Consider the following 21,408-nt stretch of genomic DNA (forward strand, 5'->3'; position numbering starts at 1 on the left):
CTGGGTAGTGGAGAACGTCACTGAACTTCTGTCCTTCTCTCTCTGTCTCCCTGGTGATGGGGTTGCAGGTATGTGCCATCCTGCCCTATCAAAGTAGAATTCTGTTTCAACACAGGATCTCCCTGTGTAGCCCTGACTGTCCTAGACCTCACTCTGTAGATGGCTGGCCTTGAACTCAGAGGTCTGCCTGCCTCCTGAGTGCTGGGACTAAGGGTGTGTACCACCAATGCCCAGCTAGAATTTTAATTAGTAAAGTCCCAATGAACCCCAGGAGAGCTTACACCCTCTGTAGCTGAACACTGCATGTGTAGCGTGTCAGAGAGGATTGCCTCTCCATGCCCTACCATGCCTGATACAGGGGACAGGACCATGAGAGTAGTGCCCCCCCACCCCACATCCACCCCTGGCCTGGAGAGAAGCTGATGTCTAGGGTGGAGCACACTTACCTCTTCACGCATCTTCTTCACTGTTTCTCCTTTCTGGAATAGACACAGATAAGGAAGTCTGTCACTGCCAGGTGCAGAGGGTACATGTGCCTGGCACGGCACAGCCCTGCCTGCCAGGAGCTCTAGCACAGTGAGGGTGATGAGGTGCTGCCTGCCTCTAGTCTGCTCCTTGTCCTCACCTGCCCCCATGAGTTAGCTCGTCTGGTTTCTATACTACCTGGGTCACATCCAGGGCACTTCAGATGAAAAAACTGAGGCATGGAAAGGGAGGTGCCGTCACCCCACGGCTGAGCTGGCCACGTGGGCAGGCTTTGATTAGACTCGGGCCCGCTTTCATGACAGCACTACAGATATGGTAGCAGGGTAGGTCTACTGCCACCTGTCTCATGAGTGGTGATGCGCTTTCCAAACAAAGAGGTGAGACATGGAACAGTTAGAAGCTCCCTTACTGGACAGGTGCTGGGTTAGGAGAGATGACCAAAGTAGAGCATGCTGGGAGGGCAGTGCCTGGCCCAGCCTCTCCTCTTTCACACAGCCCCTCACCTGTGGAAACAGCTTTTGCTCTAAGTGTGTAGAAAGGGGTTACCAATTCAGTGAAGGATGTTTGGATGACAGGACTGTTGAAGAACACAAGCACAGTGACGCTTCCTGGGGCCTGAAACCCAGATGTACCACCTACTGATGACGTGGTAAGAGGAAGCTTCAAAGTGACCAGCTGGGACCCTGCAAGGGCCGAGGAAGAGTGCTCCTTGCATGGTTCACCCAGAACAAGATTCATGCATTGTAGTTTAAGCAAGGAAGGGGCGTGAACAGCGCTGCCCAGGCAGAGCTCCTTGGGACTCTGACTTCCTCTAGCATAGTGCTGGATGCCTGTCGGGGGTGGGGGGGCTGTGCACCTGCTGGGGCCTGTCAGCACCGGGGGTTACTGCTGTCTTTGTCTATCATCTTATAGAAATCCCAAAGAAAGGCAAAGTTCACGCAGTAATTACCTTCCCAATGATGCTTCCAACTTCCTGCAGGGAAAAAAAAAAATCACAGAAATATGATGTCACAGACCACTCAGGGGCTGACATGTCAACAAACAGTCTATCTGACATGAGGGAGAAGTAAAAATCTTAACAGTATTGGGGATGGAACCAGGGCCTTATGTATGCCAGACAGGTACTTTGCGCTGAGCCATAGACCTGCCCCATGGGAGAGCTGAATCTCGTCAAAAGATGTGTCTATGTTGAGTTGTCCAGATCCTCTGCACCTAGCTGACCAGGGTGATCAGAGATGGAGCTGAGCTTGATCAACAAACTGCCCAGCAGCAAGCCACAGACATAGGCAGCTGCTTCCTCGATAAACAAGGAGGGAAAGTCACCCATGCACTTAAGGCCTCAAGGAAGCCCTTGGACAGGAAATAACACCCCAGCCTAAGACCACAGCCCTGCTGCTGCGGCTTTACTTATTACATAGGACACTTGGAGAAGCCCCTGGCACAGGCACCACCATTCTGCAGTTGGACATATGCCTGTGGGGTACATGATCACCTGGACCAGTGGCCCCAGCCTGTCCCAGCCCACAGGACCGCGCCAGGAAGGTTCCACCATGCTGCGTTGATTGGGACAGAGTCAGGCTGACTTCCTGCCATGGAAGGTAACCTTTTTCAAAGTCTGCCCTGTTTTTCTCACTGTAAGCAAGCCCTCAGAAATCCAGAGCTGCTGTTGATCCATGTGGGAGGCGTGGCACAGGCTCAGGAAACAAGAGGAGGGAGTGGCCAGCGGTAGCCCTCCTGTCATAGGAACTAAATGCCCAACCTGTAGAGAATCCCATTTGGCAATATGCTACGAGAAGGGAGGAAGGGACACCTCCCACCACAGAAAATGGACATCTGGTTGCAAGGGGACATGCTTTCTGGAAAGCTGGATATCCCAGAACTGTTGTTTTAGTGGCCAGCCCTGCCAGGAAACCTTGCACACACGCCGGGAGCTAGAAGAAGAGAACACAGCCTGAGGTATAGGTGTTAGGCCTAAGAAAAGCGTAGTTTGAACTGTACATTAACATCTTTGTGGGTTTGAGATCGTGTAGAATAAAAACAAGGACGGGGCAAATCTCTGGCAGGCGGCGCCCTGCTTTCAGCCCCCCTCACCTTTCCATGCATCAGTAGGCGGATGGTCAGGGTTACGTTCAGGCCACCTTCTGAGACCTTAGATTCCATCTTCCCTCCAAAATGTAGCTCAGGGTGGTGGCTGACGGCGCTGAGGGTACCGTGAGGAAGGATGGATGGGGCCCAGATGGCGTCACCTGGAACAAGAAGGCACAGCTGTGACCATGGACACAGAACTTTGGATCTAGGACCATGTTCTGGCTCATGGGGACTCAGCCGCAGGGGAGTAGGTATGCCACTGTCACCATCATAGGGGAAGCCCAGAGTTGGGTCCTAATCATGTGACCCTGCGCAGATCTCAGTTTTCTCCATCATAAAGGAAGGCAGACAGCTCAGGGAACTCTAGGGAAAGCCAGCACTAGGCTACCCAGCATGGTAAGCCTCCACTCTTCTAGTGTTTCTTTTGCCTACTTCCCTGTCACATCAGGAAACAGACTCTAGGGTACCATGACCCCCCACTCCCCCGAGGGTCCCTCTCTGCCTCCAACCATCTAGAAAGGCTCTTGAAAGGACACGTACTGATGTCACATTATGCCCTTCCCTAACGTGAATTCAGTCTCTGGCCACTGAACTGCTGCTTTCCTCCCTGCACAGTGTTGGTCTATGCTGTGGACAACCTCTAATGGTCAACTGTATGGGGATAAATTCAGGCTTCGGTTTTTTATCTGCAGGCAAAGACAGGCTATAGGTACAAGAGAGTACTTGTGGGAAAGGGACATGACGGCTTTATGCCAACATGGGTACCCTGGTATCAGGCCTTCCTGGTGAGCATCTCGTGTCACTGGATCCTCCACAGACTCTGGGCCAGTACCTTATGAGGGAGCAAGCAAGAAGAAGATGGTGCACCCCCATCAGGGACATGTCATCGATGCTAGCTTGGCTAGCACGTACATCAGGGAGGTCTAGAAGATGACAGTAGAGGTTGGGGGCGTGGGTGGGCGAAAGGAGTGGCTCCAATTAGGTTTCTAGAAGCAAGAGGCACGAGCTGCCCCTTCTCAGGAGACACTCTGGAGCTGGCAGGCATGAGATAAGAAGGCAGATCAGGAACACAGGACCTCAGCTCTATGGGTTGGGCTTGGGCAGCGCTCTGGAAGTTGATGTCTTATGTGACTGTTTTCCGCTTTGTGCAAAAAAAACCACAGGCAGATGGGAAGTTCTGCTGACCAGGGCATCTGCACAGGCCCAGAGGACTGCTGGCCCCCAGCTAGAGCTCAACAAGAAGGACCACAGCAGGAAGCAAGCATCTGGTTCAGGAGACTCATGTGACGCCAAAGAACACTCGTCTACGCAGACAACCTGTGATAAGCTGAGCCAGGTCCTCTTTACAGGAAGCCCTGTTTCTGCTGAGATTGATTTGCAAGGGCTGTAAACTGGATCACACTACAGCTAGTCTGGGGCATCTCCTAGCCATCGTGGGGACAGCGGGGCCCTGTGGCTGTCTGTTACATAAATGTTTCCAGCTCAGGAAGGAGAAAGTAGGTCAGTGCCTGCCCCCGGTGCTTTCGGCTCCAGGCTGTCAGGAGTGATCAGTCACTTGGGCCAGTGCCTTTCTGCATCAGAGAATAAGACAGACCCAGACTCAGACATACAGACACACACAGAGGGGGTGGCACAAGCGCTCTTTGTACTGCGAATGATAGTCTGTCCTATAGTACAGGTGAGCTTGTCTGAGTCTCGCAGACTTAGAGATGGAAAAGCATCAATCTAGAGCTTCTGATGGGACGAGAAAAGCCAGGGCCCTGCAGAGGTCTTCTCTCTCGGTCAGAGGGTCAATAGGAGGCAGTAAGTGTGGCTACACCCTGAAAGGACATCTACTCTCCTCAAAGCGGGGCCAAGCTGGGGTACCTCCTGTCCTCATCAGGCATTCAAGTCCCAGGGGTAACAGGTCCTGGCTCATGGTGGCAGTGCAGGCTGTGGGGAGCAGGAAGGAACCAGAGGGGGGTCAGCAGGGGACAGAGTTCTGGCTCAGCAGTAAGGAGATTCTCCATGCCTGGAAGTCTACAGAAGCCCAGGGAAAGCCCGAATCTCCACCCTCTTGCTGCCCAGCAGGGCACAGTCAGGAGAAACTAGCTGAAAAGGAAAGCTTCAACGAAGGCAGGAGCCTTAGCACTTAATGCCCAGATGTTCTGGTTCAACAGAAAATTACCTGACATGTCAAAGACCTGGAAAAATTTCAAGGTGGATGAAAGGCAATGAGCAGATGCCAATCCCAAGATGACAGAGATGTTAATACCAGTGGACATCTGTAAAGCAGCCACCATAAAAGTGCGCCTATGAACAACTAGGAATCTTCTTTGCGTGGTGGTGTCACATGTGTACACGTGTGCTATGTACTGTGCATGTAGACACCAGAAGAGGACATTGGGTCCCTCCTCTATCACTCTTGACCTTATTCCTTTGAGGCAGAGTCTCTGAACTTGTGCTCTTTAGCCTGGAGATCCACCTTTCTTTGCCTCCCTCAGGGCTAGGCTTACAAGGAGCATGGGTCCATATCCAGTTTATGCTGGTGCTGAGATCCGAACTCAGATCCTCATCCGTGGGCAGCAAGCACTCTCACCAGCTGAGCCATCTCTTTAGCCCAGGGATATGTTCTGCCCAATGAGAAGACGCCAAATTAATGAAAGACATAAAGGGTGGGCATGGCAGGAGTAAAGTGGCTATGGTGGGATAGGGCTGTGCGGCAAAGGCAGTGGTCTAGATGGTGGGACAGCACAGACAAGCAGGCAGTGGCCACCTGTCAGGGACTGGAGCCAATCAGAGCTGACCCGAAGGTGCTGAGAAGGAAAAGGCTGCCAGAGGACAAGTGCAAGGTCCAGGAAAGTAGGCTTGGGGGGGGGGGGGGTAAAGGAGAAGACAGAACTCCAGGACAAAGGAAACTAAGAACCTCTGCCAGTGGCTCCATTCCAGGAGCACAGCTGGGGAGGTTTCCTCGCAGTGGTAGGAGGGGATAGCCAAACACAGCAGGCAACGTGGGAAGTGGGAAGAAGGAAGTCGGACCAACACACACACACACACACACACACACACACACGCCCTATGGACTCACCAGAGGGAATGCCACACTCATTTGGATAATTAATATGCTGATAGTCATAATTTTTAAGAGAACACTTTTAAATGAAGGTAAATGCCATAGACCTCTGTTTGTAAAATTATTTCTAATGGCTAAAGTAAAAGTTACTGCACTGTCTGATATGAATAGTATCTTGAGCCAGGGTAAAGGAAGGCAAATTTTCTACCTTTCCTTCAAACTGATAAAATGATGTCATAAATTATTAACAAATCAAAATGGAATTTAAAAAAAAAAACTTAATAACTCCCAGGAAGGCAGGAGGAAAGCGTGAAAGTCACATAAATGAAAGAATAAACAGAAAATGAAAAATGAAATGACATACTTAAGCCCTAACATCTCAATAAGGAAATGTAAATAGTGTAATTTTAAAAATGACAGTAGACTAGCCGGGTGTGGTAGTGCACGCCTTTAATCCCAGCACTTGGGAGGCAGAGGCAGGTGGCAGGTCTACAAAGTGGGTCCAGGACAGCCAAGGCTACACAGAGAAACCCTGTCTCAAAAAACCAAACCAAACCAAACAAAAACAGTAGACTAAGAACAGTCACTCCTATGCTGGCGACAGGGAACTGACTACAGGAAAAATATGGTTGGGAACATTGAGAATCTAAGATCTAAAATGACAAAATCTCTGTAGCACTAGTTTAGGCAATGATTTTTAAAAAAACAATTCCCCAAAGCATAAGAGACAAAATCAAAAATAGATAACACGAGTAAACCAAACTAAAAAGCTTCTGCTCAATGAAGGTGACACTTAGCAGACGGGAGAAAATATCAATAAACCAAACCTCTGATCGGGCTGAGAGCTAACACAGAGAGGACATCTTACAACAAAATAGGGGAGAGTAGGCTAGCGGGAACTTCAGTAGACATCTCTCAATAGAAGGAAAATGAGAAGTGGGGAATGAAAACCACCTCAAGCCTTTGGTATGGCTGTCAGCAAGAGAATGAAATGAGGTTAACAAGGAAGAAAAGAGAACTCTGTGCACAGCTGGTAAAGCTGTAATTAGTTCTACTGTTAGGAAAAACAATATGGCAATTCTTCCCCCCCCCCCCCCCCAAAAAAAAAAAAAACCAGAACCACCATAGGACCTGGAAATTCCAGTCTTGGGCACAGATTTAAAGGAAATGAAGTGAACATGTCAGAGACTTCTGCACCTCCATATTCACTGCAGCACTATTCATAACACAAGACATGGAATCAAACTTAAGTGTCCAACAACTCATGATTAATAAGCATTGTATGTATACACAATGGAATGCTAATCTGCCACAAAGAGCCATGTCATTCAGTCCAACGTGGACGCTCCTGCACGACACCGTGTAAAGGGAAATAAGCTGCACAAGCTCACCTAAATGTGCATTCTTAAAACTGAACTCAATGAAGCAGAGACTTTAGAAGGGTGAAGTGGCAAACTGGGAAATCCTGGGTAAAGGCTATAAAGTTTCAGTCAGACAGGAGGAGGAATGCCTGCTAATGAGCTTTCTTACGGCATGGACATCAGAGCTCACAACTCCACAGTCTTGAAAATCACCGACTCTTAGTGAGCGAGCTCACCACAGAAGTATATGAGACGATGCATATATGAATATGCTTGACTGAGTCCTTTTATATACAATGAACATTAACAAATAGGACTTAGCAATATACGAAAGTAATTATGCATAGTGACCAATCTTCCAGTAATGACAGGAATTGGAAATCAACCAGTGCAATCCAAAATATTATTAGAAGAAAGACATACATAGTCACACCAAGGTAAGAAGAAAAGCATTTAACACATTTCAGTACCGATAGGAGGTTTTTAAAATGAAAAGGGTCATATGCAGATAGAGGAAACACCCTTAAGGACAACTACTAAAGGCCCAACGTGATCCTGTTGTGGTCAGGTCCATTTTGTGTGTGTATATATGTGTGTGTATGCCAACTCCATGTTGGACAAGCACTGAGGTGCGTGCACCCTTAGCTCCCACTACTCTTGCCTTGAAACACATGGTGGGACATGTAAAGCTTGACACCCTCACTCCCCCAGGAGAGACCATGCCACCCTCTTACTGGAAGGCTCACGTACCAGCCCACCTCCATGCAGCTCAGCCTAGAGTTACCTGCCTGTCTACAAGCTGTTATCTGCTACTGCCCCTACTCCTCTGACCCGGGTTGCTGGCTCTCTTTGGGGAGTACTACGTTCTCCTACGTATGTCTCAGGGACTTCTGCAGAAGGGAACTCTCGGCACCCCTGTTTTACCTGGGCCTGTTACCATCACCAGACCCGACTGTGTTGGCCAGGCATCCACCCCACCACACACTCTTCCCCACTCGTGCTCTCTGTGTTAGTCTGGTCTGTGCTGATGTAACAGAATTCTGAGCTAGTACTTTACAAAGCAAGAGAGGCTTAGACTCATAAATGCTGACGGCTGGGAGTTCCAAACAGCAAACAGTTGGTATCCTGGTGAGGGCCTCTAGCTGCCTCAAGTTATGGCCGGAGAGGAAACAGCCACATGCAAAGTAGGCTACGACCATGGGATGGCCTCCCTTCACAAGCTCTTCTCAAAGACTTCACTCTGGAGGACCCACATCAATCCCCACTGGTGGTGGTGGCACCCCATAACCCAATCACCTCTTACAGATCCCACCACCTCAGCGCTGCTCCATTGAGGACGAAGTTTCCAACAGCTGGGCCTTTGGGACTCTCACCCCACACCGGGATCACAGCGTTGCCTTCATTCACCACTCAACCCTATTCCTGGCCCAGAGGAGCCCAGAACATATTTAAGAATCAGACAATGCATACCATGAGTACCGAACCCAACTCAATTTTTATGGCTTCACAGAAGACTCTGAAGTCAGAACTTGATGATTTCTGCTCTTGAGACTCATACATATCCAAGATTGGATAGCCCCCCATACCTATGAGTTCCAGCTACATCCCATTCTAGGATGGTCCCCAAAAGTTCTCCATATTGCACCCACATCTGCTGGGCCTTGCTGCACAGTCTCAGTCCCTCTAGGACACAGCTAGAAATTCTCCCATGTTAGTTTTGCCTGTCTTGAACACATACAGCTATCTTCCGTCATTATTTACAAATAAGATGGCATAGAAACTATGCAACATTTGTACTGTATCCATGTATTGTGACTCATCCGAAGATAACGTAAATATACAGAAGGATACACATATGATACATGTCATATTGTGACGCTTTATAGAAGGGACTTGACACTGAATGTTGGGACCCATGAGGTAGAGCCGATCGTCACACATATGCCTCCATGGACCCCAGGACATTCACCTGCTCATGGCTTCCTCCACTCACTGAGGATTTGCTGGGGTCAGGGTACAATGGAAGGGGCACAGACTTGAAGTGTGGGGGTTCTGTGGGAGGCAGTCTCAACTATGGCAGGGTAAAGCCTGTGGAGTCAGAACCATGATGCCCCAGGCCCACTACCACCAGAGGCCCAGGCAAAGTTTTAGTTGAACATCTGGGAATCTGGCTCCATGCCTCCAAGTGACCATTCTCTCAATTTAAGGCTCAACCTTAAGGGTGAATCCACCCAATATCAGAAAGGAGAGAAGGCCTGCTGAGGAAGGGAAGGGGTCTTGCCAAGGCCAGTGAAACTACTATGAATGCAACCCCTAAAATAAAACTATACAAGGCTCTTTCAAACTCTCGAATGACTGCTTCGTCTCTTGTCTGAGCTGCTCCACAGTGAAAACCGTGGTTTTGTCGCTAACTTCTATTTTATCATTTCCTTCCATCTGCGTGGTTGCTCTGGTTTTATATTTCCACAGGTAGAAACTCAGGACTGTTTGATCTTTCCTCTTTTCCAATGAAACATCCCTCCTTCTGGATTTATTCTGAAAAACTTTCATTCATTATTTTTTTTTTTATTATTGTCCAAGCTATTTCCTTTGATATTTCTTTGACCATTACATATGTAAAGGTACGTGCTTTGATTTTTCAAGTATTTGTGTGCTGACATTGTAACTCCATTCTGGCTAGAAAGTAAATTTCATATGATTTCAATTATTTAAACTAGTGGGCCTTAAAATATTAGCATAGTGACCTGTGTAAACAAACTACAGGCCACTACATGAATACTGCACATGTGTAGCCAGCTATGCATATCTTTTGTACTGTCCCATAGTCTCAGACTCTATCAGTTTCTCCCATTTGTTTTATATTTGTCTCCATGTCATAGACTGGCCCGTTACCTCTATTCTGTGACGGAATCCACACAACACATTACTTAGATTATTAGATTTTTCAGTTCTAAAATCTTCATTTTTTTACACCTTGTATTCCCTGTGGGATGTTTTGTTTTTACATTTATTTCAAAAAGGTAAGTCCTACCTTCTTAGTACCTGAAGTCTCTCGTCAGTCTATCATGGGGCCATCTTGGCTGGTGCCTGCCAATCATTTCTCCCACCATAGGTTGATATTGTTGCTCTTTGGTTTCTTATGTCAAGTGTGGTCACTCTGAGCACTACATTACGACTACAAATGCTAGGTAGAAGTTCCAGGTTGCCAGGCCCAGGCCCTCCTGGTTGCTATAGCCCCAATGTCAGTGCAGTCTCAAGAGATTTTGCAGTGACCTTTTGTTGTGCCAACATATGCTGCCAAGTGTCCAGCACACACGGCACGACAGAATATCACAGCAGGGTGCTAGGGGACAGGGAGGGTCATTCCCTGTGGTTATTTTTGTCAAAGGTTTTGCTGTGCTGCATGCAGTCAGATCCACACATACAGAGACACATCCTGGGAGTGGCACACAACATTAAGTAAGCAATCGCTTTCTCAAGCTCATCCTCTGCGAGAGTCCAATACCTCCTGGTAAAAAGCCAGAGTCTTCTCTTGCCTGCCACTGAATATGCCTCCAGGGCTAGGATGAGAAGTGATGGTTGAAGTCCTTATACCCTGGGCCTTGTCCTTCCTCTCTTCTTTATGTTTAGACATACTGGCCATCACAACTTTGGACAACCCAAAGGGAATTGGAGGAAGGGAATGAGGGAGGGAGGGAGGGGAGGGGAGGGGAGGAAGGGAAGCGGAGGGGAGGGGAGGGGAGGGGAGGGGAGGGAAGGGAAGGGAAGGAAAGGAAAGGAAAGGAAAGGAAAGGAAAGGAAAGGAAAGGAAAGGAAAGGAAATAGTAGAGCCTCTCCACAGCATCCTCTAGGGGCTCCCTCACTGCTCCACACAGCCAAGTACAGTGCTGAGCTCAGAGCTTCTAGTGTGTACCTTTGGGCAGGGCTGCCTCTGGGTCTAGGCTAGAACCCAGTGGCTGAGTTCTAGTTTATTCCTAGGCTGTCCCGGACATCACAGTTCTTCAGCAGCTGCCCCACACATTCTTCCCAGAAGGCGCAGTGGCTTAGTTGGAAGGGAAAAGTAGCAAGTGCTACATTTTAACTAGAGCCAAGCCTTCCTTTAGTTTCTAGATGGATTAAAATGGCAAAAATCTGTTTAGAACTAGAAACACTATAATGGAATTCTGAAAAAAAAATTTGCCTAATCTTCCTTTTAAATAACATTCAAACCAACAAATGCTAGTAAAGTAAATACTGCAATAGCAAGAACTGCTGTGCAGCTGTTCAAGCGCTATAGCCAAGTGTGCTTGGTGAAGGTGAGTCTGTATACACATGCTTCCTGTCCTCACTCAACAGCATGCTCACCTCTGCTTTACATGGAGCAAGGAGGTACTAGGGAGAGAGCCAGCAGGCAGATCCCAGGCCAGGCTCTGGACCACCAGTAGGCCAGCTATGCACTATGTCCATACAGAGCAAAAATGAAAGCTAGTAACCCCGTGCTTCAGACGGGAGGAACACAATCTTCACATTTTAAATGTCCTAATAGCAAGGCTTTTCTCAGGAGGGAAGTAGGCTTCGGGGGAAACGCAGAAATAGGTAACAGGCATCCTGGCTCTTGCACTAGCAATCTCTTCCACTGTGGGTGCAGCTTGCCTGAGTCCCTCATTATACGAGCTCTCACAAAATAACGATGCGGAGCACCGCCAGCCACACATCTGTGACCATACAACCATCGTGAGTGCCTGTCAAGGCCAGTGGCTCTGGCCTGCTCTCATTAGCTGTGCTCTGTCCAGGGCTGCACCCAGGGCCTCAGCTGTCTAGAAGGGATGTGGGATGGGGGAAAGCAAACAGATTTGATTTATTGTGTTTAACAGCTCACTGCCCACATCAGGCTGCATGAGGCCATGGCAGCAGAAGCCGACAAAGCTGATTAGCTGCTTCATTCTCCTTGAGAGACTCACAATGTATGTAGGTCCTTGAGGCCATCCAGGCTAAGGGAGACTCTGCAATTCAGTGCTCTTGCCAGTCACAGTTAGCATTAGAAAGATGTTGAGACTTACACAACCTTGATTTCAGAAAGCATTCTAAATAGCCTATTCACTTGTCACTCAAGTGTCAAGACAAAAAGTGACATGCCTAGGACCAATGAGCTCAGCCCTACTGTTTTGCTCTGGAGGCTATTCCTGGGCCTGGTCTGGAATCTGTGGAGCTTTCTTCTCTTTCTAGCAATGAGCCAGGTTTCACAGAGTCCTACTGTAATAAAACCCGTGTCAGCACACACATCTCTCTCAAATGCCCTCATATTTAAGATACTGGTTTCAAGGTCTATACTATCTTTAATGTGGATACAGGCTAAGCATAAGAGCTGAGCTGAATCTCCTAATCAGGTCTTGACAACACCCTGTCCACCACTCGTGTCCTGCACCCCACGGACCGTCCATAGGCCCGCAGCAAAGGGATTCTGGAACATGCCATATCTTTCTGCAGTTCTCACCAGGTACCAGGCATGAAGGGTGGCCATCATTACAAAGTTTGGTAAAGAAATCAGTCTTGAGGCTAGGGCAGCTTAAAACAATCGTGGTTCAAAGTCAACACCTGTCTTTGTTGTTTCTGTCATGCTTCACAAATCTACATGCTATGAATTTCACATTGGCCAAAGCTCTAGAAGAGAAAGGCCAAAGGCCAATGCTCTAAAGAAAGTGGAGAGAAGTTTGTATGGCTTCAGGATCCCTAAGACAATGGAGGAGAGGCTGGGGCGAGACATCCCTAGCCAGGACTGGTCATCCAGAACAACCACCTTGAATGGAAAGGACCAGTTTGACCTCTGCTAGAAGATGTCTGGAAACAAGGAAGATGAGAGCAGGAGGAGCCATGTTGGACTAAGCATTGCGGAACAGACATAGCAGAAGCCCATGGAGACCACCCACCATGCAACAGCAGAGACCCCCATGTCTTCTCATCTTATCTGCAGGTCACTGTGCAGCTCAATATTGCAATCTGGGGCATACAATGGCCTACACACACAGCTGATGATTTCAGAGAGCCCTGCAATGGACCAGGGCCTGCAGAGTAGAGGGCCCAGCCATTCAGAGCCTGGGGCCAGCTAGGGCTAGATGTAGCTCTCAACAGGGGATCCTGAGACACCTCTGAATGAGGTTGGAAGTTCTAGCTAAGGATTAAATGTCTTCCTTTGGGAAAGGAAAGCATTGAGTTGGCCACGTGCATGTAACGGGCTACCTTGGAAGTGGCAGAGTTCTCTGCCTTGGACTTGGGTGGTCCAAGAACTCCTCTGAGTACACTTTCAGCTTTCTAGTAACTTCCTGTTTGAGGATCATGTGCCCAGACATGTGACCTGTGAGGAGCTCTCCAGGATATGTAGTGGAGGCTTCTTTCTGCTATGGGCATGGTGAGAAGGAAGGAAGAGAATGCCACAGAAGATAAGGCGGGCACAGGAAGGCCCAAATACTTATGAATGATAGTCAAAGAGGATTTTTATCAGAGTGACTAAGCTAGCATATGTTTATACCAACCTGGGTTAAAATTAAATTTTTAAAAAATTGGAAGAATTAAAAAAAAAAAAAAGTTGGGGGAAAACCTTAAAATGATGTGAAAAATTTCTACATAGAATAGCAGACCTAAGAGACTCAAGTGATTAGAGCTGGGGACATCAATTCTTTCAAACTCATCTACAGAGCCAATTCTATAGGCAGGTTCATTTCAAATTGGAAAACTCATGGGGTCAAGAGCAGAACAACAGTAGCAGGCGCCCATAGAGAACACCCATCATGCACCATGAACCCCAAGTCTTCTGCCCTGGCCCTCTGCTCACCGTGATGCTGGCACAGCACTGCGATGCTGCCATAGGGAGCGGATGCTGAGAAAGAGAAGCGGAGGGGACTCTGCACTCAGAGCCAACGCAGCATGTCTGTGTGAGGTGCGAGAAGAGATGAATAGATGGAGGATGTGAGAGTCACGAACCAGTGCTTAAAACTATGGCAAAGTCTGAGATGGACTTTCAGGAGGTAGCGCTCAGCCAACTGAACAGGCAAGTGGGGACATGAGGCCTTACAGGGCACCCCCTTACAGAGTCCACCCTAAGACCAACGCCAGTGAGTCCAACAGGAAACGTCAACAGGAAGCCTTGGACAGCACAACAATTTATATGAAGTAGAGGAGTGGGTCACAGCCTGTGGGTCTTCACAGGGTCACCTGAGGCCATCAGAAAACACAGATATTTACACCAGGATTCATAACAGAAGCAAAATTAGTTATGAAGTAACAGCGAACTAATTTTATGGTGGGGGGTATTGAAGGGCAGCATTAGGAAGGCTGAGAGCCACTGCCTTTGACATAAAAAGCTATTAGCTGCTAAAACAAAGATTGAGATGATGGCCCACAGTAGGATTAAGATTCTCTGTGTCCCCAGACGCTGACAACAGGGAGAAAAGCAGCCCATAGGCAGATGTTTGCTGCCTGTCCCTTCACTGCTAGGGCCTCCATAGCAAGAGCCTTGAATAAGTGGGTCCTGAAGGGGCTTGTTCATATGACTAGTCCAGTTGACCCTCTGTGTCTGTGTCTTTCAGGTCCAACCAACCAATAGATAAAACATTTGGAAAAAAAGGACTGTACTTATACTGACTAGTGGACAGAATTTCCTTATCAGTATCTCTTCAACACAGTACGACAGCTGTGTACAGAGCCTTTATATTGCATTCGGCGGTCTAAGTTGCCTAGATGTGATTTAAAGTACATGAAAAGACGTGTGAAATCCTATCACACATCACACCATCTGACCTGAGCATCTGGGGGAATCTGGGACATGTGTGGGGAGTTGTGGGGTAGATCTGGGGCCAATACTCCAGGGGATACAGAAGAATGGCTGTTTCTCAAAAGGCAGTCAGCCTCAACAGTTAAGAGGAAAGCAACTTAAAGTCACAGTGTATGTCACCATACACCTACCAGGATGACTAAAAGACAACAAAATCTTAACAGAAGGACGAGAAAAATGGCTTAGCAGGTTAAGGCCATGATGCCCTCATCTCCTTGGGGCCCACATAAGACAAAGAGAGAAGAGAGACCTCCATATGTGTGCTACAGCATGTGTGCACCTACATACATGCAATACATAAATTAATAAATAAAAATCTAAAAAACTAAAACCGTAACAGGAAGCACTGGAAAGCAGCAGTGTAACTAGTACACTCATTGCTTCCTCATTTGCATTCCAGTGTGTGTGTGTTTGCTTAGGAAAGATGTTGGAAAAACAATGAAATGGATCATGTGTGTCAACTAAGATCCAACCCCAGATTCTGCCTGGACCAGTGGTTCTTGCCCTTCTAACACTGTGACCCTTTCACGCAGTTCCTCCTGTTGTTCCCCACCATAAAATTATTTTTATTGCCACTTCATGACCGTAATTTTGCTACTGTTACAAGTCATAATGTAAATATCTGTATTTTCTGATGGTCTCGGGCATTAGATGATCCCCGTGAAAGGGTCAGTTGACTCCAAAGGGGTCTTGACCCACAGGCTGGGAACCACTGGCCTAGACAAAAATGCCAACTAATAGTCATAACTAAATATTAACATATAGGTCAGCAATATGTGAGTAGACTGACGTTACACAATGGCTTTGTGAAGGTTATACTTGGGGCACGTAGGCACTACAGGATCAGGTTTTCTGCTCACATAACTAATAAGGAAGAAACTCAGTAACCATGCAAACTTTAGGAAGCAGTGTCTCACGCTGACAGGTGTTTGCCACAGGTCAGGCATTGTCCCCACCACACCTGGGCAAGGAAAGCATCCAGACACCAGACAGGGTATGGGACTAGGACAGGACACTCATCTGGTACAAAAACGTGGCTCCTACCCAGATGAGGGAAAAGCACTGAGTATAGTTCACAGTATCACTGACCAGATCAAACCAGCGGGACCAGCAGGAAGCACGTACACTGAGAAGGTAATCCACTAAAGCACAAATGTCCTGCACCACAAGCTTGTCTCACATCTGTGTCCTTGCTGTTATTTGCACTGGTGGTGGGTGGTAAGCATCAAGTACTCCAAGTTCTAGCTAGTATTAAAGAACCACGGGTAATAAGCGTAGGCGCCAAGGCAGCCTTTAACATATATCTAGCGAAGGAGAAATGCCACCTATGTGAAAAGCAAGGCAGCTGATCAGGAAATGAGATTTTTAAGGAAAAACAACTCCTAACCGGCTGTGGAAGAGAGGGCTATGGGCAGTGTCCATGGTAACTTGTGGGGTCTCAACTGGGCCACAGATGAGAGATTCCGCCCCATGTCACTGCCCCTCACTGACTCCTTTAAGACAACGTGCTAGGTTGTGTGAGAAGCTGCTAGGCACTGTCACTCTGCCGGACGGAACAAATGTTCTTCTGCCCATTGCTGTGTACTCGATGTCTCCCTTAATCCGGGATCTCAGGCCCTACTCCCAGACTGTCGCAAGGGCTCTGTTCCCGGATGGCCTCTGGCTCCCTCCAATATCCAGTGCAATGCTATCCCTGTGGCAGGAAGCATGGCTGTCCTTCTGGAAGGAAAGAGTGGCAGGGGACCATCTAAAAGGATGAGCCTCTTTGATGGTATGTCACAGCAGCTCAAGTCCCTGGCACATTCCCTGCCCAAGTGGCCCAGCGAGAACCAGAGAATAATCATTCCACCCAGTGGTGGCCTGCTGCTGCCTCTTCCTCAGTTGAGAGGCATGAAGGGACAGGGCAGCCACATGTGACTCACCGCCAGTTCAGAGACAGGATGCCCTGCCCTGTGCACCATGCAGTGCAGCCTTCCCTGACCCTCTGCTTAGAAAGCTTCCACAGAGAATGTGAGGAGTACCGTAGGTGCCAGCACATCCTCAGTGAGTAGGCAGCGCTTTCTGTCCTAAGACATAGCTCAGTCTCTTGGGAGGGCACAGTGGGAAAACAGTGCTAACAGATCACTGCCTATTTGATACACGGAAAAGGACAAGGGCAAAGGTAGCTTGTCCACGGTGGGCAGTACAGCGACATACCTGACAGTGGCCCCACATGGGAAGGGAATTAATACTGTAGGCCATGGCTTCTAGCAGGCCGGTTCTCTGGAGGCTGCAGGCAGCATGGCCAGCAGGTGCCAAGTTCCAACGATCTCTATGGAGGTCAAGGTTGGGCAAGAGAGGAACGTAGCTCCCAGCTTTCCTGGGAGGCTGTTCATGGCAAGTCCTTGGGGATGCACTCATTAATGATTTTAGAACACTCACTCATCAACATAGGCAAAAATCACTGCTCATGATTAACCCTGATAGAAAAACAAGCTAAATTCGATTGACAGGTCATTTCTTTGTGTCCCAAGGTCTGAGCAATAATAGCTCACTGTTGCCCTGCACAAAGCTATTACTTCAGACAGAATAATTGGAAAACATATAACTAAAACCATTAAGAATTTTAACAAATGAATTTAAAAAAAAAAAGGCTGAAAGGCTGAAGTGAAAACAAGACTACAAATAGAAACAATGACAAATATGAGTAAAAATTTAAAAGGAATAGAATACGAGTGATACATAGAAAAGATACTGCAAAGTAAAGAAAAATGTAAGATACACTAGAGAAATGACATATAAATAAAAGGACATTTAGATAAATCTGAAGCAATATAACAAGTAAAAAAAATTTAAAGAGGAAAATGTGAAGCCTAGAGCGTGACTGTAAGCTTTGAGGGATCAAATTAAGGCGCTAAGCCTCAGCGAGCCAACAGCTGGGCTCAGCAGTACTGCTCTGCAGATGGTTTCGCTGAACCCAGGGGAAAGCAGCATGCGATCCAGGCCCATGAGGCTCCCCAAATTCACAGACATGTGGCTCCAGTCATGAAGCCCGCTAAGACCCCTGTCTCCCACTCTCAAAGTCCTTGCATCCAAGCCTCATGTTTGCCAAGGACCCACATGCGTGTGTACCCACATCAGTATCCTGGAGGTGTCGCCTACCCGTGTGTCTGGGAAGGCGGGGAAGGAAAGTGACAGCATCTCCCTCATGCCCCACACTTGACATGTACCCGATGACCTCGCAGCATCCTCTGGGCTCTGGCAAGGTCTAGGCTGGGCTGACTCAGTAGGGGACTGTGCAAAGGCAGCTCAAGGATTCAGCCTCCATGCCATGCCACGTGACAGCACTGAGCTGCCCTGCTTTCCCCGTACATTTTAGGATTAAATTTAATCCCCCGGGACAGCAGTGCCCCAAGAAGTGCTCCGGCTTCAATCCGCTCAGGGCCTAATCCCAAAAGCCTCACTGCTGCTTGTTTAATTTATTTTAGATGCATTTGGCTTGTTTTCATTTCAGTGTATGTGACAGACAAAGAAATAGATATGTAGATGAAAATAAACTCTGTATTCACCTGCCAAAACATAAGTATAGATTCATGAGCTTAACAACTGCATATGCAAAATAAGTTCAAAAGCCCCAAACTGGGTACCTAGGATCTTAAAGATGAAACTATTGAGCTATACCACAAAGAGTTAAGTGGTGGGGATGCTTAAAAAAAAAAAAAAAAAAAAATGTTACTGAGCAAGATCTAGGGGAGATTCCATATGGTCCCTACCAGAAGCAATGAGGCAAGACACAACGGGGTCAACACTGGTTCAGCCCTTTCTCCTTTCTTCCTGGTGCCATGGGTCTTTGGACAGCAGGAATTGTTCACTGGGTGCAGTCCCAGGGACTGGCCAGAAAAAAATGTCTGATCAGTGCAGGGATACTGGGGCCCTCAGGTGCTGGGGTCATACAGCTGTGGGTCTGTTGCCACACTGATATGATTCCTGGGCTCAGCCAACCACAGTGTCAGAAGCCCAACAGCAATGCCAGCAGAACTTCTCTGGAAGGGACTCCAGCTACCCACACCCCACATGTCCCAGGTGCTGGCCCTTGCCTAGGCCTGCCCTGCACAAGTTCAACACTGTATACATATATATATATATGTGTGTGTGTGTATATATATATATATATATATATATATATATATATATATATATATATATATATATATATATATATATCTGGGACTTACACGTTAGGCACAAGCACAGCACAAATATGATGAGGTTAGCTCAAATGTCACACAGCACTTAATTATACAATACTACTTTGTAACCTAGAACATTCACATCCAAAGTCAGGCATTGCCAGGCAGCCACTGATGGCTCTCACCCAGCACTGGGGAACGCCTTCTGGCCCCTCTCTGCCTGGCCTCTCTGACACTAGGATTCACCCGTGCTGCTGTGTGACAGGTATAGTGAGTATCTGATGCAAAACAGAACCCCACAGCCATGACCGTCACCACAAATGGTGGCTGCGTCTCCTATTGATGGCATCAGCAGTTTCTTCTTGGGGTGAGGGAAAGACAACATTATGGCCTGGACGCTGAGTCTCATGGGGCCATGTAAGGACCTACTTCACCCAAGTTTCACATGTCCTGACTGAGAATTAAAAGGCTTCATTTATTTATTTTTAAATAAACCACAATGTGGCAAGAGTTGCGGGCCTGGATATCTCTGTGCAATAAGGTTTAATCAGAGAAAAGACTTGGCTTGTAGCAAAAAAAAAAAGTAGGACCAAACGGTATTTACACTAAAATGTTGGCAGACACGACCAGCCACATGTTCTACAAAGCAATGCAGTTCACACCTGACCAAGCCTGCAGGGCACTCGGGCAGGCTGCTGTACAGACTCCTGCTGCCGTGCACGAGGCTGTCTGTCAGTTCATTCCCACTGGTCACTCCCTAAGTGCTGTACACTCACCTGTCTGCTCGCTTATGCTTCTGTGCTTTGTTGCAACACTACTGCCTTGTGAAAGGTGCTACCCACATGACAAGCTGGCAGCGTTCCCACATGTCTGCCATGCACTCAAGCCTTCTGGGGCCAGGGATCACCTACAATGCCTCCTCAGGAAGACATACAAAACAGCAAACATATAATTTCTATGCCTGTAGCTCAGTGTTCCATCCCAAAACTTGCGTGGAGTTTTAAATTTAGTACTTTTAAAAAACAGATTGCTAATTGACCCACTAGCATTTGTTGACTAGCTTATCATTCTCAGTAATCCAAATGTCACTTTGATTACAGCAAAACAAAACCAGACATTTTTATTTGTCTCTGCCCTTTATTCCTATGCAACATTTTGATTATTTTCCTGAGAGAGAGAGAGAGAGAGAGAGAGAGAGAGAGAGAGAGAGAGAGAGAGAGACAGAGAGACAAAGAGACAGAGAGAGACAGAGACAGAGACACAGAGAACAGAGACAGAGAGAGACAGAGAGCGCGTGCATGCATGTACACTTGTGTCTCTGCACCCCTGTGGAAGCCAGAGGACAACCTCATATGTTGCTCCTAGGTGCAACCCATTTTGTTTTTTGAGACTAAGTCTCTTGCTGGCTTGCTGGTCCGGACCTTACCCAGTAGATTAGGCTGGAAGGCCAGCAAGTTCCCAGTGATCTACTTATCTTTACCCCCACCCCCAAGTGCTGGAGTGTTAATGCCACCATGCCTAGCTTTTTTCTGTGGGCCCTGGGGATTGAACTCGGGTCCCATTTGTACCACGCCCCACCCCAGCCCCGATAGCATATTCTTATACAAGTTTCTTTTTCCTTCTGTCCTATTTTGTCTATAACGACTATACCCCACACCAGCAGCTCAGAAGAGAGGGAGGCAGGCGGCTTTCAAAGCGCATCACCATGAAGCAGGGAGGGTGTGCATCTAGTCCGTCCTGTGCAGTCCTCAGCTTTGCCGGGCTTGTTTCCCAGCCCAACAGGCCCTTTCTTCACTAAGACCATCTGCCTAGGGGCTAGAGGTGGCTACTGCAGTCTCCTCACTTCTAGACTACTCCGCTGAGTGGCCTTTGGATGCCTGCCCTAGTGGAGGTGCTGAGTCAGCAGGAGTCGCAGCTCCTGCCACACCTTCCTGCTCAAGCACTGGCCTTGGGCTTCTGCTCTAACGCTCCTTGAGTTCTAGCAAGCCAGTTCCTCCTCGTCTGCACAAGCCTCTGAGCCCCACACAGGTGCAGGTGGAGCAGCCGTGTCCTCTCCTATAGGAAGCTCTGGTTGCACACAACTGAAGCACTGTGTGACTTGGCCTCAAATGCCCCCACAGGATGGTCTGCTTGCATCTGACCAGGTAACCATCAGCAGCATCCTCTGCTCTTCTAGGCCTGGTACTTGGGTCCAGACCCTCTGCATCCAACTCTGGCTGCATCCGGAGCCCTGTCTTTACACGTTCACTTCACAGCAATACCAGGGGTTCCCAGACTCACAGTGGACATTGCATAGACACCTGGGAGGCCTGTCCTGCCTGGCTCCAGAGGCTCTGACTCCATTGATCTCAGGGGGACAGTGGGGAATCTACATCTCCACAGGGGATGGTGGGGGTGTGGAGATCATACCTGGATAACCAGAGACACGTTCGATTTCATAAGCGG

General features: G+C 48.0%; 1 protein-coding gene across 8 annotated transcripts in view; it reads right to left on the minus strand.

Annotated features, from left to right (window-relative positions):
- Positions 1-21,408, minus strand: part of Pcbp3 (poly(rC) binding protein 3) — an 80,144-nt gene that overhangs the window by 32,816 nt on the left and 25,920 nt on the right. For all 8 annotated transcript variants that reach the window (XM_051153283.1, XM_051153281.1, XM_051153282.1 and 5 more), the window contains exons 3-5: positions 2,578-2,732; positions 1,436-1,459; positions 447-479 (exon numbers count right to left, since the gene is read on the minus strand). In XM_051153283.1, coding sequence (XP_051009240.1) covers positions 447-479; positions 1,436-1,459; positions 2,578-2,732 — 212 coding nt within the window. The remainder of the gene's footprint in view (positions 1-446; positions 480-1,435; positions 1,460-2,577; positions 2,733-21,408) is intronic.

The sequence above is a fragment of the Acomys russatus genome, chromosome 11, assembly GCF_903995435.1.
Source record: "Acomys russatus chromosome 11, mAcoRus1.1, whole genome shotgun sequence".
Lineage (NCBI taxonomy): Eukaryota > Metazoa > Chordata > Mammalia > Rodentia > Muridae > Acomys > Acomys russatus.